Source organism: Myotis brandtii, unplaced genomic scaffold, assembly GCF_000412655.1.
Source record: "Myotis brandtii unplaced genomic scaffold, ASM41265v1 scaffold6, whole genome shotgun sequence".
NCBI lineage: Eukaryota > Metazoa > Chordata > Mammalia > Chiroptera > Vespertilionidae > Myotis > Myotis brandtii.
The window spans coordinates 2,572,633-2,588,793 of record NW_005370271.1 but is presented as its reverse complement, the minus strand read 5'-3'; the positions used below and the strand labels follow the sequence as shown (position 1 = coordinate 2,588,793).

The 16,161-nt window shown below is 50.7% G+C and overlaps 1 protein-coding gene across 5 annotated transcripts in view; it reads right to left on the bottom strand.

Annotated features, from left to right (window-relative positions):
* Nucleotides 1–2,882: 2,882 nt before the first annotated feature.
* SFXN1 (sideroflexin 1) overlaps nt 2,883–16,161 on the bottom strand; it is an 18,872-nt gene continuing 5,593 nt past the window's right edge. For 4 of the 5 annotated variants that reach the window (XM_014550375.1, XM_014550372.1, XM_014550373.1 and 1 more), the window contains 10 exons: nt 15,533–15,705; nt 13,033–13,203; nt 12,301–12,399; nt 11,162–11,237; nt 10,285–10,370; nt 8,831–8,958; nt 8,165–8,214; nt 6,678–6,727; nt 6,227–6,274; nt 2,883–4,664 (listed from right to left, as the gene is read on the bottom strand). In XM_014550375.1, the coding sequence (XP_014405861.1) occupies nt 4,499–4,664; nt 6,227–6,274; nt 6,678–6,727; nt 8,165–8,214; nt 8,831–8,958; nt 10,285–10,370; nt 11,162–11,237; nt 12,301–12,399; nt 13,033–13,203; nt 15,533–15,696 (1,038 nt within the window). In that variant the 5' untranslated portion in view covers nt 15,697–15,705 and the 3' untranslated portion in view covers nt 2,883–4,498. Of the gene's footprint in view, nt 4,665–6,226; nt 6,275–6,677; nt 6,728–7,535; nt 7,606–8,164; nt 8,215–8,830; nt 8,959–10,284; nt 10,371–11,161; nt 11,238–12,300; nt 12,400–13,032; nt 13,204–15,532; nt 15,706–16,161 lie in introns of all 5 variants that reach the window. The other variant, XM_005879385.2, reaches the window with a different exon arrangement.

The window sequence follows — 16,161 nt, the reverse complement described above, 5'->3', positions numbered from 1 at the left end:
GTCCCACTTTGGCCTCTGAGACCCCACATGGGCTGAGTGTGCACAGGGTGAGTGCTGTCTCGTTAACACCCGCAGATTCTCACAATTGCCCAGAGGGGAGTAGTGTTACCTTCATTTTACAGACGAGGAAACAGGTCTGGAGAGCTTAGCCTGACTCAGTTCACGGAGCTGAACTGAACCCAACTCCAGCACCCACCCCACATCCCCCCGGCGGTTCTCAATCGCCGATGTGTCAGAGCCACTGGGAGAGCCTGAAAGCTGGCTGGGCCCCGCCCTCAGAGTTCTGACTCAGCTGGTGTGGAAAGGGCCCGAGACCCTGCATTCCTAGTCCTGGGGGTGCTGTCGCTACTGGTCTGGGATCACGCGTTGAAAGCCATTGCTCCTAACTATATCTAACGGGGACCCTACTAGGCCTCACTGACCTAACTTTAACTTTGAACTCTGTGACCCACTAACCTTCCTGTGTGTGTGTGACAGAATTGACCTCTCATAGTCCTTGGACTGTCCAAGTTTGGTAACAGCAGCAACACACCACTTTGAATCATGAAATGATCTACCAGAGCTGGTTGTAGTTATTCCTGCTGCTGGAGGGGCTGGGAATCCAGTGGGAAGCCCTGAGGCTGGACAGGTGTGGACCCCGATGGTGGCCGGGCCACCGTGCAGCCCGACACAAGTCAGCCCACTTACCTGAGCTCAGTGCCTTCTCTCTCCGAGGGGGGCTGTCATGGACTCTCTGCCCCAGACGCCTCATGGCAGCGGTTCTCAGGAACAGAGGGCCGGCTCCGGGCAGTGGCTGTGACTGGCTGCTCACAGCCGTCGCCCCTGAGACTCCCAGGGGTCATGCTCACTTCCAGCTCTGTTCCCAGAAAAGTCCCAGGTTCCGTGGTCCTTCCACATCCTAGCGATGACCCTTCCGTGGCACAAAACTGATTTTGTCCGCGTTGGGACATTGGAAACTGAGGACACTTGTTCTGATTCCGAGAAAGAGCCCAGGTTGAATCAGTGACCACGGGGACCGGGGCTGCTGCCAGCTGCTCTCTGTGCTGGGGGCGCGGCAGGGGCAGACAGAGGGTCAGTGTTGAACCCGCGCTTTCTTGGAACCTGGCGAGGGAGGGTAAATGAGCTCAGATCTCAGGAGCACCAGGGATGGGCTGTGTAGCCAGAACTTCCTGGCTCAGGCCTGGGGGTGGGGCCCCAGGACACGCGCTTCTCACAAGCTTGGGGGCGGCTGGTCAAGGACCACACTTTGAGTATCGGGGGTCTAAGTGATATTTTGTATCAGCGATTTCGGCCTGTGTGCCCCAGAAGTTTTAAAATGTGCAGTAACACCTGACTGTGTAGTCAGGGGCACTGCCCTCTCTTCCTTAGAATGTCAAATAAAAAAATGACAACAGCCAACACAATAGCTATCCAGTGTGAATGAATCAAAATTATACCTATTTTTTTCTCAGATTGGCAAAAATATATAACTTTTTTTGGCAGGCCACAGAACTTCAGTAATTAGTTTATGTGCGCCAAGAGAAGAAAAGGTTGAAAATCGCTGCCTTGTGTCCATCAGCACCGCCAAACGCAAGCTGATTTTTCTTCAGCTTTCAGTGAAACCCTGAAAACACAAAGGAAAAACTCCTTTCGTTAGCGGGTTCCGGGTGGTGATATTTCTGGACAGGGCTGCCAACATCTCAGGTTGGGAGTGAGGTCTCTGCTCCGCACTGGTCCTCCGGGGACCGGGGCGGCCTGGAGCAGCCCCTGCGGCCCAGCCTTGCGTCGTGAGGGCTTTACCGGCCTGCGTCTCACGTAGGCAAAACCTTAATTGTCAGACAATTTAGAAAGATGGAGCCAAGCATCTCCATCTATTCGTTTCAACCTGATGTTTAGGAGGTTGGGGTGAGCTCTGGGAGGCTGCCAGGGTTCTGGCGTCTTTCCCTGACGGTGACAAGCCAGCACTTGGAACCATGTCCAGTGTCTCTAGAGCAGTGGTTCTCAACCTTCTGGCCCTTTAAATACAGTTCCTCATGTTGTGACCCAACCATAAAATTATTTTCGTTGCTACTTCATAACTGTCATGTTGCTACTGTTATGAATCGTCATGTAAATATCTGATATGCAGGATGGTCTTAGGCGACCCCTGTGAAAGGGTCGTTCGACCGCCAAAGGGGTCGCGACCCACAGGTTGAGAACCGCTGCTCAAGAGCAAGTGAATGTCTGATGGGCACCATGTATTTAGAGGTTTGCCGTACGCCGGGCAATACGCGCACGCTGGGCAGGGACTCTCTCGTTCATCTTTACGGCTCCATGAGGTAGAGGCACCGATTTTCTCCAAACAAACAGAACCGAAGGTCAGCAGCCCAAGTGCATGTGAGTGAGTAACCCAGACCGTACGGCTCTGACCCTGAGACCCGAGCTCTTGGATATTTTAAATGACTGACGTGATGAACAGGGTTATGGTAGCAAGACACGCAGAGACTCGAGGGGGTGAAATGCTTTCTCATCATCCCTTAGTCTGTTAATGAGGCTCCCGGTCTTGGGTTGCTTGCATTTTCTCTGTAAACTATGGCAAATGCTAGTTCCCCATCAGAATCTGACAACCGACCGGAAGCAGATCTTCCTGCCCGCGTGCCATGGTGCTGGTTGCATGTAAGCAGAATCGCCCGTCCCGGCTCATCATTCACACACCTGGAGTCACGTAGTGTGGGGCGGGGTGGGGGCTCTATGTGTGGGGTCAGCAAGGTGGAAGGCTGGTGGCCACAACTAGAAATATATTTCCCGCTAAAGGCATAAAACAGAAATATCTCTCCACTGGGAGATACTGATGGCACCCCAGGCAGTAAGTCTGAATGGAAGGTACCATCGGCAGATGCTTTACGTACAAATAAAAGAGAGGATTTGCTTTCATTCTGAGTTTATTTAACATTTTATCCAGCTGAACTGGAACAGTACATTGATCCCCACACTGGCAAGACACTGCGCTAACACTGAACAGCCGCCGCCCGCAGCACACGCTCGGCCACTCCCGCCTGGGGTCCGGCGCCTTTCCCAGCCATTGCACTTCCTGGGAGCGGTCCTCCAGGTCGCTGGGAGGTGGCCAGGGGATCCTGTCCGTTTGTTCCTTTTTATAAACCACGGTGACGCTGACAGGAAATAAAAGCGCCAGGAGCCGGAGCTCCTACGATAACGTTAAGTAGACACAGCTGCACAGTTGCTATCCCTTTCATGATGGCGCCTAAAAATGGCAGTTTATCCACCTTCTGCTCAGCCATTGCTTTTTCAGCAAAGGTGAGGATGCTGGGGGGGCTCCCAGTGAGGGGGTGAGCATTCTGGGGTAGCCGGGCGTGGGAGGGCCTCCCGGGCTGGGCTCTCGGTAGGAGCACCCTGCCAGCACCTCAGGGAGACCGCCTTGAATTTCAGGCTTTGACCACTTCTTCAAGAGCAGCATCTACGGCAACAAAACACACGCAAGGCCGGCATGTGTTGTGGGAACCTCTTTTGCTTCAAAGGGTTTAAGACGGAAAAATGGAGAACATTTTGGAAGCATAAAGGAAGGCTCCGAGTGGCCCATCCACCCCTCGGACGAGAGGAACGCACACGAGGCCCGCCCTGTTTCTGGATGGGGAACTCAGCCGTCTCATTGCCAGAAGATCTGCCAGCACTGTTGTATGTTTCTCCACTTACACGTCTCTGAATCACAGTGGAATCAAAACCCGCAAGGGCACACCGCCTTGCCTACACCTGTGAACACGGACAGACCGGAAACACAGTCTCTATTGCATGAACTATATTAAATGTGAAACTACTAGAGGGATATAAACAGTGGTCCATGGAGCCTTATTTTCAATCAGGGCAGATGCAGTACACAACCTCCAAGTAAAATCATTTAGCCACCGATTCACACACATGATGTCCGAATCTTCCCGAAAGCCAATGAGATCAGCAAGGACGAGACAAGATCCGTAGGGGCTGGACCTGCGCTCCCTCCTGAAATCTGCCAGACGAACCGAACGTCCCGGCACGCCGCACCAGGACCGAACACGCTGCCGACACTGACGTGTGCGCATGGCAGTTATCTGAGTGTTTGATGTAATTGAATATCAAGCCAACAGGTATAACGTTTTCGTAAGAACGTAAAACAGAAGCAATTTAAGGTTCCACCAGAGACGTCCAGCAGCAGGGAGTGCCCAGCTCCAGAGAGCAGGACGCCGCGCCACGCGTGTCCGTTCCGTGACGCAGGGTTTACCCTATGCGCTATGTTTTATAGTTTAGCATCAGAGCTGTGTGCTTTCCAAATCACTGCCTCCATGGCCTTGCTCTGAAACAAGAGTGGGATGACAATTCAGTATTTTACCTGATTTCCTTGGCACTGACTGATAATCAATTTCTTGAGCATCTACTCTATGCCTAGCAGCGCTTTTGAAAACTCGAGGTGAGGGCTGGACTGTTGTCTTTGAGGAAACAATTACCATAAAAGCTACAGGAAGGCCATTTCTGTTCATTATCCCATGACTCAGATGTGAGAGGGCGACGGGGGTGCCTGGCCCACCCGGCGCCATGCTGGACGGAGAGCCGACTCTACAGGCTGACGTGGGTCTTGGAGAAGGTCTGTGCCCGGGAGAAGCCAGGCGGAGGCCTGCCTGTGCAGCTCAGCCTCCAGGCTGGTCACGGACATGGAACTGGGGGAGGGAGAAAGGACAGTGGTTACAGGGGCTGAGGTGGGCTGGGATGTCATGCTCTGTCCGGGGGCCGTGGCTTCCACACCGGGGGGTGAATAGGGTGACTTCTCTGCTTAAGAATGGCGGGGTCACGGACAGAGGATGGGCCGGTGAATGGTGGTGTTCTCTGTCCCGCGGAGGCACCTGAGAAAGGTCATCTGGAACAGCGCCCCATCCAGAGCCTCCTCCACACGCCTAGGGCTGCCTAGGGCGTGACAGACCTGGAGCCAGGACCTGGCCCTGCAGGCGCAGCCCCAGGGCAGAGGCCGGCGGCCCTCACACCCCATCCACACAGCAGAACCCGCGGCGCGAGGTCAGGAGGCGGCCAGAGACTTAGATCTAGACCAGTGATGGGGAACCTTTTGAGCTCGGCGTGTCAGCATTTTGAAAAACCCTAACTTAACTCTGGTGCCGTGTCACATATAGAAATTTTTTGATATTTGCAACCATAGTAAAACAAAGACTTATACTTTTGATATTTATTTTATATATTTAAATGCCATTTAACAAAGAAAAATCAACCAAAAAAATGAGTTCGCGTGTCATAGGTTCGCCATCACTGATTTAGACGCAGCTGCACTAACGCCCCCGTCAATCCAGTGCTCACCCACAGCAGCCTGGGACGGAAGCGCACGAGAAGGCTTTAACCTCTGAGTGCCGAGAGCCCGATCGCGCTCCTCCTGTCTTTCCCCAAAAGTGCTGGGAACGCTACCGCGCTCCTCCTGCAGTGTCACTATTAGATGCTAGTAGTTCACTCTTTACTGACAGATGGCACCTAAGTGCAGATTACTTATGGTGCCAAATGTTTGTAGTTCTAAAATTGACCACGACTACACTCAAGTCCGCTGTGACACCCTAGAGTAGCGGTTCTCAACCTGTGGGTCGCGACCCCTTTGGCGGTTGAACGACCCTTTCACAGGGGTCGCCTAAGACCATCCTGCATATCAGATATTTACATTACGGTTATAACAGTAGCAACATTACAGTTATGAAGTAGCAACGAAAATAATTTTATGGTTGGGTCACAACATGAGGAACTGTATTTAAAGGGCCAGAAGGTTGAGAACCACTGCAAAGGCAGAAAACAAGCAGGAAGAAGGGAAGCAAGCATACCGACCCCGGAGCTAAGGGTGTGTAATTGCTGTTCCCGGGGGTGCGACTGACATCCCCAGGTGTCTGTATTACAGATGCACGTGCCCATGGACGGGATGGCACGAGCCACATTTACATTTTCATAAAAGCCAATCTGCACCGGAGTTCACCTCTTACAAAAGAAGGAGCATTTTCAGGTGGCGCGGGAGCAGGTAGAGAGAGTTTAGAAATTAAGCAGATGTGCGTCTGATTCCTGCCTCCAGCTGTTCCTTTTAGAGACCTTGGCTTCCTTCATCTGTGTGAGCCTCAACTTTCCTACCAGTGAAACGGAACAATAGCCCCTGTGACGTGAAGTAACACTTGTAACTCAGGGTGGGTCTGGTTTGTCGGATGAAAACGCATGATCGTCCCAAAGAATAACAAACACATACCTTTTCTGAGGAAAGAGGGCACAGCACAGAGGCGTAGCAAATACCAAACTTTAAAAAAAAAAAAAAAAGGCAAATCAGCGCACTGGGAAATAGTCGACTTCTCAGGTTCTTTGTCTAGTTTACTTTTCCAACAGTCCCCTTCCTCTCTTTTGAGCCTCAAAAACCATGTTCCGTTTGTATCATGTTATTACACCAATGATTGCCCAAATAATTTTTAAAAAATCAGAGATAACAGGAATTTAAGAAAGAATCATGCCAACAGTCCCAAATGTTGTAAGCTTCCCTAAAGACAGTTTACTTCCGGCTCATTGTCGGGACCATAAGTCCCAGGTGTTCTGGGATGTCCTCATTTTCTAAACTGGGTCCCACATCACCTCCCTCTCCTCCCTTTCCATGTGCTGCACGCGTGTCTTTAAAGAGAAATGAATGATCTCGAAGGGATTCTACTCACCAGAAGCCAACCAGTCCAACCTGAATGGGCGCACTCATCCACGGGAACCTCTGTGACGAGAAAGACATTATTTTGAAGACTTTCCATACAGGCTCTTAGGGACCATTTCTTCTGCCGACGAACTGGAAGGAGCCCCCGTTACAGGTCCAGGTGGACTGTGATTCGTGTAACGGGGGAAACACTGCAACACGCGTGCTAGTCCTGACTTCCCGAGGCCCCCTCGCCCCCGACCTGTCAGTAGACGCATGTGTGGAGACCACGGCTTCTTGTTCTCCCCTTGCACATGTGATCTGAATGGTGCTTGGTGGGTCCAGGTCGCTGTTGTTTATTACCATCCACTTCCTGGCTGGGAGGCAGGCAGCTCCTCCCACAGGGCTGCCCTAACAGCTGGCTCCATCAGCGGGCAAGCAGGCAGAGCCCGACCCACCGAGCTTCGGGTCCTTGCCCGCCTCCTAAAGCACATGGTAACGTTCATCAACCACACAGGCCAGGGCCTGGGACGGAGCAGAAGCCCCGCAAGCACCCCCTCATCCCCGCGTCTCCCCTCTCTTGGCCTTCTCTCTGTCAGTATGGTTAACGCTATGGCTGGCGTCAGACATTTTGCCTGTCGCTTTTTAAAAATGGAAACGAGTGAGTTGGTCAGTCTTTTGGAGAATAAGTACTGTTAGATTTTTAGTTTTCAAAAGTGGTATCAAAATGCACACTATAAAGAGCGATGAGTAGATGGTCCCGTAACTAAGGCCACAGAAATAGCTGCGACCAAGTTGTGAACTGGTTGTCATGACATCAGCCAACGGAGTTAAGAGGCAACACTAGTGGTTAGAGATGGTGACCCCAGAGCTCATGTGCGAGGCGTACCCTGGTCCCCGAAGACTCCTCCGGTGAAAGAGGACATCGCACAGGTTAACGTGAGGGAGGGAGAAGTGGACTAGAGAGGAAGGGAGAGAGGCGGTCAAGACGAGACAGATCCCAGAACCCCCCTCAAGGACAGCCAGGGAAGGAAGCGCTGGATCTCGCAGTCTCACGCATTGACATGGGACGTGCGACTGAGTGTCACGGTGGCTCTCTAGGTCCCTTCGTTCCTTGGAGCATCCCCAGGAGGAACCCACAGTCCCTGGTCCCCACCAGGACCCTTTCCTCACACGGGGTTGGTGTGTCCAGGTGACAGCTTGAGTGTGTCAGTCAAATGAGGGCAGTGCATAGATTAACGAATTGTTATGCTCCCCAAAGAAAAATAAACCGGGCAATTCACTGTTCCGTGACGCTGCCTCCAAATCCCTTTTCCGTTTCTGACAGTGAGAGGCGTGGCAGCAGTTTTCCTTCGTGGGAGCTTTGTCAAATATCTGAGATTGGACATAAAATGTTCCTGGAACCATCTTTCATCTACATAAGTGCCCGAGTGCCACTGGCCTTCGAATGCTTGGCTGGGGGTTTAGGTAGGAAGAGTCGGTGCATGTGAGGGCTGGATGGGAAGCGGAAGGACTCACCTTCAGAAAGGCCTTCTTCTCCAGGGCGTTCATGATGAACGGGGGGATGGCTGCAAGGAAAGGAGACCTGCTGAACGCGCTAGCTCACGTCTACTTTCAGCTCACATTGCCCCCGACAAGTTGACAAAAGGCTTATGTCACTTTTAAGCCTTTTCCCATGGCAGAGTGAAGCCATCTGCAATAATTCTTTCAAATACTTTAGGATTAGGGGAAAATCAGTGTTCCCGTTTTCTAGAATTTTGAAAAATAATGTAACGCTCTTTTCCAGCCAGAAAGCTCTATAATCGTGAGGAGAACTTTACATTTAACTTTAAGTATGAACAGTGCCAACATCAGGAATGTCTGCCTCCTGCACCCATAAAACAAATGCACCCCGATGGGGGTGGGGCAGCCTTGCGGAGCAGAGAATATAGACTCCGCCTTGAGCCAGGCACACGCCCTGTGGGTGGCCCTGGGAGTTACCCCACTTCTGAGCCTCAGCTTCAGGTTTTCTCACCTTGAAGGAGCCGACAGGAGGGGAGGGATGTGTTTGGTTCACTGATGCACAAACACTTGTTCAGTCTGTGTTTGTGGAGTGGATGGGGGATGGGTGGGTGGATGGGTGTGTGGGTGGGTGGATGGGTGTGTGGGTGGGTGGGTGGATGGATGGGTGACAGTCATACTCACCCATGCCAGGCGCGGCCATGAGAATCCTGGAGACGACCACTTGTGCGATGGCTTGTTGTGCAGCCTGTGCCGACTCACCCAAGCGGGTCCCGTTTTCGTCGGTGACAGGAATGCCGACTTTGAGTTCCCTGCAGAGCAAAACGCATGCCAGGTGTTCACAGGTGCTTCATGAAACCGCTGAAGTTCAAGTCCCCACGTAATCCAGTCACCCACCCAAGAGTCATTTTGGCACAAACAAGTCTCTTTTTACATCCTATGAAAAGGTTTAATCCTCGTGCAACAGGCACAAAAGTAAAATAACACAGTAACTTTGTAATACAAAAAGGAGTCGCAGTTTTAATGAAAATACGCCTCACTGGGTGACTATGCTAACTGAAGAGAAAGGGTGATTTTTATGCTGATGTGCAAGTTAGAGCAACTTTCCAAGTGAGAGGTAGACCTTGACACGTGGCCGCGCTGAGGGACCCGAGGAGGACCCAGGAGTCACCAGCAGATGGCGCTAAGGGGTATTTGTAACAAGTCAGTGACAAAGCGACAGTTCCCAACGCTACCCTTACAGCTCCTGCCGTTACCCTGTTCCTCATTATCCATTCCAAAATGTTTTTTCTTGTTCTTTTTTCTCTAAATTGTAAAAAAACAAAACAAAAAAAAAACCTTCCAAAGATATAGATTAATATTATTTTAAATTCCAAAAGGAAATTCTGGGGGAAAAGAAGGACCTGTTGAGAGAACAAACTTCTGTGTGTAGACCTGCTCTGCCCCGCCCTGGCACAACTAGATCTGAGTGTGAGGTGTGCTTTTAGCCTCTGTGATACGGAAGCAGAAAGGGTACTCTAGCTCCTGCACTCAGCCTGTCCCAGGAATTAGCAGCTCAGCGGCTAAGCCTGTCCGTCAGTGGACCCATCCTCACTTCCAACTCCAGATTATTTTGACACAAATCCCCAATCTCATACGATTCTAGCTGTAAATGTTAAAATAATTTTAAAAGTTTCAACGAAGTGAATTCTTATAAGAATCTTATTACTACAGTAGGTCCTTGGGTTACGTCGGAGATCCGTTCCTACGGCGACGTAATGCGATTTTCGCCGTAAGTCGAAACCCACCTACATAAGCCCCTACGTCACTCACAGGGAGCACATACACAGCAGTAATGAAGTGAAACAGTAAAAAAATTTAAAAGATAACAATTCCTGACCTTTACTTGTGGTAAATAAATAATAAAAAACATAAAGCACATATGTACATACATCGAAATGACGGAACTTTTTTTTTTATAAATAAATGGGAGATGGCGACATAACCACGAAACGACGTACGTGGAGTCCGACGTAATCCGAGGACTGTCTGTACTGTAAGCACATAAATGGGAGATGGCGACGTAACCACGAAACGACGTAATCCGAGGACTGTCTGTACTGTAAGCACAGCCATTTCTAGAAATGCCCATGACTAACCTTTGCCGCATCAGTGGGATATTGATGCAATTCGCAGCAGCTACGGCGGCAAAGGGCACGAAGCGTCCTATGAGTGGTGACACGTGCTGCAGAGGAGAAATCCGAAAGCATGATCTCACTTTTCCTGGATTCCTGGGTGGCAATGCTTATTGCTTCCTGAAAACTGCTGAAAATGCAGAGTCCTGTGTATAGAAACTCAGGCCAGGAGTCCTTTCTCGACCTGTTACCTAGCGGTATTTATTGTATATCTCTAGCGGGGCGTATGCGACTTCTCAGACATTTTGGCAGCTTAGTGTGGAGGGGCATTGAGTCCCAAACTCTTGGGGTCAGGTGTTGGCTCACCCCCTCTTCAGAGGTGTGGCCTGAGGCCCGCTGCCCGCACAGCCGCTGGTGGGCCGTTCTGGTGGGTGAGCACGTAACTTAGCACTATGTCAGGCACAGACCAGCGTCTTGGCTGTGGGGGACACCCCTTCCCAAGGAAGCTGTAATTAAAACATGCAGTTGCACCCAAGCTGGTCTGATTCAGTGGATAGAGCGTCGGCCTGCGGACCAAAGGGTCCCGGGTTTGATTCTGGTCAAGGACACATGCCCGGGTTGTGGGCTCAATCCCCAGTGGGGAGTGTGCAGGAGACAGCCAGTCAATGATTCTCTCTCATCATTGATGTTTCTATCTCTCTCTCCCTCTCCCTTCCTCTGAAATCAATAAAAATATTTTTAAAAAACACACACACACACACACAAAAATAAGCAGTCCAAGAGAATGACCATAATAAGAAAGTCTTAGGACTTGAACTATTTTGAGAAACAGTGGAGTGACTAGGAGCCAGGCGGTGAGAAGCAGTTACGAAGCTTGCCCATGGAATAAAGATCCGCGCACCTTGGTCAGTGCGTTGAGTCCTAGAGCGGTCGCCACGGCGCCAGTTGTTGCAGACACGTAAGCCGTTCCCAGCTCACTGAGAAGAAAGAGAACAGCACAACAACGGGTGACCATTGGGAAACTGGTCCTTTGTTTAAGGAAATGATGGGGGACTGTGCAAGGGCATAAGAGCGGAGAGTCCAGAAAACAGCGTCAGCATCGCCTGCAGGTGGAGTAACCTGGAGAAAGGGCAAGTAACCCACAAACAGTGCGATTCCTCACAGGGACCTGACACAACCCCAGACTCGGACACCGATGGAGAAGGGGCCCGTGAGCGCGCAGGACACGGCAGGTGTGGGAAATGCACAGTGGCCTACACGTCTCGGCACATCCACTAAACTAACATAAAATAACTTCCAAATGTGAATGCGCACGCTGGAAGCCGACGTGCAATGCTGTGCTTCCTAAAATGGTATCTTAGTGTATAAGATTTCAAAAAGTCTCATGTCTGAAATACAGTTAAGCCCAAGCAATTCTGTCCTGTGTAGAAATACGTTTTAGCTCACGGATTGGATGTGAGGCGCTGTGACAGTCACTGCTGGTTACCCACGATGACAGAAGAACGCAGACTGTCAAAGCAATTGGAGCGATAAGACAACACACTGGCGTGTGGGAGGAGCCAAGCTAAAAGTTCTGCCTGGCGGATCCCTCTGGCCCGTCTAAATCTTCCTCAGGGGGGCACAACTCAAACCCATTCCCTTCCTTTCTGGCTCCATCGAGGACCGATGTGTAAGACCATCAGGTGTAAAAGCCCCCTGACCTCTGCAGAGGTCAGTCACGCCGTGGACGCCGCTGCTTTTGGCGCCGGCAGTCTGTCCACGCGCACAGGGTAGACGGGGTGCAGCGTGTGGTTCACGCCAGGCCAGCCTAAGCTGCCGTGTGTTCTGGGGGAGCAGAGCCTGAGGGTGAGGGGGACCTGTCTTCCTACAGCGCCGCCAATGGCACAAGTAACGTCTGAGAATCAGGCCAGATGAACAAATATCTTGATAGAACGGGAGGGAAAGGGCTACTGATGAGAATACCTTCCATAACAGACTTTTTAATCAGGAGAGCATCACCGCCCCATCGGGTGGACATGGGGAGGGGCAGCAGGGCCTTACCTGACAGTGAGGGGGGCGTCTCCGCTCCTGTTGGTGTAGTTGACCACGGCATTGAAGGACTGGTTGATCCACTGCCAGAACAGCACCGCCGGCGTGGTCCTGAAACAGAGCGAGCGTCACGCCGCCACCATCGCCCGCGGCCTCACCGTTTGTGGGACAGAAAACTCGAGCCCCAGTGACGGGAGGATGCTGGGCGTAGGGCCTGGTGGCTGGGCAGACTTTATCAACCCTCTCAGTTTCCTCACTCATTAGAGACGGTGACACCGAGGTCAGGGGGTCGTGGCAAAGACAGAGCTAACTCATACTTTCTCTTACATGTTGGAGAGCCTGGCACAGTGGGCGCTCAGTCACTGTCAGGCTCTCTCCTGGGAGAAGAAGAAGCCATTTGTAGGCTAAGTGGTCCTGACCCTCCCACCTGCACCTCCGCCTCCATCTCCACACCTGCACCGACATGAACGGAGGAAAAGAGAATCTGCATGGACACTCTTTACTTTCTTCCTCCACCGCATTTTCCTGTGGGTCTGAGCTTTAGGGGGAAAGCTCAGCCTCCCTTTGAGCAGCAGAGATAATACCATGCAGCAGAGGGAAAAGGCACTGCAGAGGCCTGGAGCTGCATCTGTACAGAGTGGGACCCGGCAGGGAGTCATTTATTCCAAAAACATCATTTACACCAAAACCTACTTGAAGCTGCTGTAATACGAAGGGAACTGTTGTCACCGAGCCACAACTCACCTGTAAAATGTCATCATACAGCCCGTGATGGTCATGTTCATGGGAACCTGCGCTGACATTCGTCCTATCAAAACCATCTTCTCTCCGGTGTCGGGGTGAAAAGCTGAGTCATAGATGTACTTTGCTCTCCACAGTTCATTTTCAGTGAGACCTGGAGGGACAACTCCTTGTCTAGGAAACAACAAACAACACACAGCTGCTCATTCCAAATGCCGCACCCGCGGTCTCGGGACAGGCAGCGAGAAGGCGCTCAGGGTTACACTTCTCTCCTGGACGGAGCGACAAGTCCATTACCGACTCGGTGAAACTTCACCAGCACGAAGGACAGTAACACTTCACAGGAACATTTCAACCCACACATCTCACATCATCTATCATTTGGAAAAACCAAAACAGACCTGATATAATAGGGAAGTAGTCGACTTTGAAATATTCTTTGTTTTAAATGACATATTTAAACATGTATTTTGAACTCTGCAAACTCTAAAGTATTTTTTAGACAACTGGACAAAAGCTGTCGCAATCAAGAACATTAGTTCATTTTTATATCTATAGTTTGAAAACCTAGATTAGGCAGGCTCACTATTTTTTTTCTCTTTACCAGAGAAACACATATGCATTGCTAGAAATTTAGGGAATACAGAAACTCATTGCAGCGATTAAACCATGGAAGCCTTCACCTGCTCGGCACCCTGGTGATGAGTTAGTGACCACACTGTCCATCCTCCCTAAGATCTCTATGCGCGTGTTTATTTAAAGGCGTCACACTAGACCTGCTGCTCTATAACCACCTTTCTTATCAGTAAGATTTAGTAAGCATTTCTCTGCGTCTTTAGATATTCTCTGTACCATCCATCCTGGGTGGAATCCTCCCCCCCAAAGCACGTCTACCTGGAACCCCAGGATGTGACTTCATTTGGAAACAGGGCCCTTGCAGACACCACTCGTTAGGATGAGCGGCCCGTACAGGACAGCCACGTGCAGCGGCACAGACAAGGCCATGGCTGCCAGAGGCGGAGGTCTCACCATGTGGCCACCAGCCAGGGGGCACCCAGAGCCACCGAAAGCTCGAGGGAGAAGGGAGGACTCTCCCTGGAGCCTCAGATGGGCACAGGCCTGCCCTCCTCTTGGTTTCAGAGGCCTCATCTCTGGCACAGGGAGGGGATGTGTTCCTGTTGTTTTAAGCGACTCAGTTTGGGGTTCTCTGTTCCGTCAGCCTCAGGACCTAGTCCATCATCCTCTTAAAGCGGACTGTGAAATAGCGTATTCTATTGGCCCCTACACTGACACTGTCATAGCTTCTCATTTTTCCGTTCGTAAAGGACCAGGAAGTAAATACCCTCATAAATAAATCTATCCCCGCTTCTAAGACCGTGTGGAAAGAAATGAGCGCATCTGCTGAGATAAACGCGAGGTAAAAGATTAGAACGTGAAGTGTCTTCTCTCCTTCCCTCTCCTTTATCATCAGCGTCAGCGTCGGTATTGATTAGGTCAGCGGTTCTCAACCTGTGGGTCTCGACCCCTTTGGGGGTTGAACGACCCTTTCACAGGGGTCGCCTAAGACCATCAGAAAACACATATATAATTACATATTGTTTTTGTGATTAATCACTATGCTTTAATTATGTTCAATTTGTAACAGTGAAATTGGGGGTCACCACAACAAACAACCAACAAGGAACTGTATTAAAGGGTCGCGGCATTAGGAAGGTTGAGAACCACTGGCTTAGGTAGCTGTATGCAAACTTTATCTAGGGCGGGGAGCCTTTTCTCTGCCAAGGACCATTTGGGTATTCATAGCATCATCCTTGGGCCATACATAATTATCAACTTAAAAACTAGCTGGCTGTATTTGGTCAAACATTTAATTACCTCGCCCCTAATGCCTGGGCAGGGCCTGAGCCTTATACGCCCCCAGGCCAGACATTCCCCGCCCCTGCTTTGTAGACTGAGGCTAATCCAGCACCTGTGTTATCTGCTGTCCTGAGGGTTCTCATTGTTATGTAGTTGGGTGGGAACAAATGAAGTTTCTGCCTAGAAGGCCTGGCCCACTTGAAGGTTATGCAGATGTTCATTGTACTTTATCTCAGAAGCAACCAGCCTCCCTAATTCTGGGCAATCTGCCTGTTGTATGAAGCTGTCCCCACTGGAGGCAGAAGGAGGCCTGGGTGGCTGTAGATGCAGGCATTGCGCGTGTTGGAGAGAAGGGCAGGGCACTGTGAAAAGGGGACTTCACAGATTGGTACCTGGGAGTTGGAGGGACGGCTCTTATTTTGGGGCACTACGACTCCTGGACATGTGTGTTAAGGGTCAGCAATGGGGAATAAAACATGTCTTCCTAGTTCTATTTTTTTTTTAATAAAAAAAATACCCACACACACACACACACACACACACACACACACACACACACGTAAAGTTGCTAAGTGAAGGTTTAAAGGTAACAGGCTAACATGATGACTATTAACATATTCCGCCCGAAGCGCACTCACGATGTTACCTGTAATCGTGCACGGTTTTCCGGGCGTCCTCCAGCTGTTGGTTGGTTAGCAGGAGGTTCCTGGGGTCCGTCACAGTGAAGAAATGACTGGCTCGTCCCACAAAAGTGCTTTGGTCCCATCGAGGCTCTTGGATGTTGATGTTTGGTGGGAGTTCTCCAGACATGGTCGCGGACTGGGAGGGACAGAGAGACAAGTCCAGTGAAGCCTGACCAGGTCCAGACACTTCAGAAACGTATCAAGTAACGATGCGGGTGTGTTCCTACTTCCCCAAATATCCTGCTGTTAGTAGCAGAGAGATAACCTAAACCCAAAGCTAACTTTGTCCACGAATCTCAACCCAATTTCCATGACTTCCACATGTGCCTTTTTATAAGTCCGTGGTATTTCGCCATGCCTTATTTTGGGGAACCCAGAAATACTCTAGAGAAACTGGAAATAGAAAAAGTTAAAAATAAAACCAATAGTAGCACGGCCTCATGTTTGAAAGCCTTCTTCTGGGAGAAGCAGTCAGCATCAAATACTGCTGCGTTCTGAGCTGCCTTTGTTGTTTCTACAGTCGGAGGGACTGAGTCAGTCGGAGGGGAGGGACCCAGTCGTCCTGGTGGGAAGGAGGGAAGTCTCCGGGGCG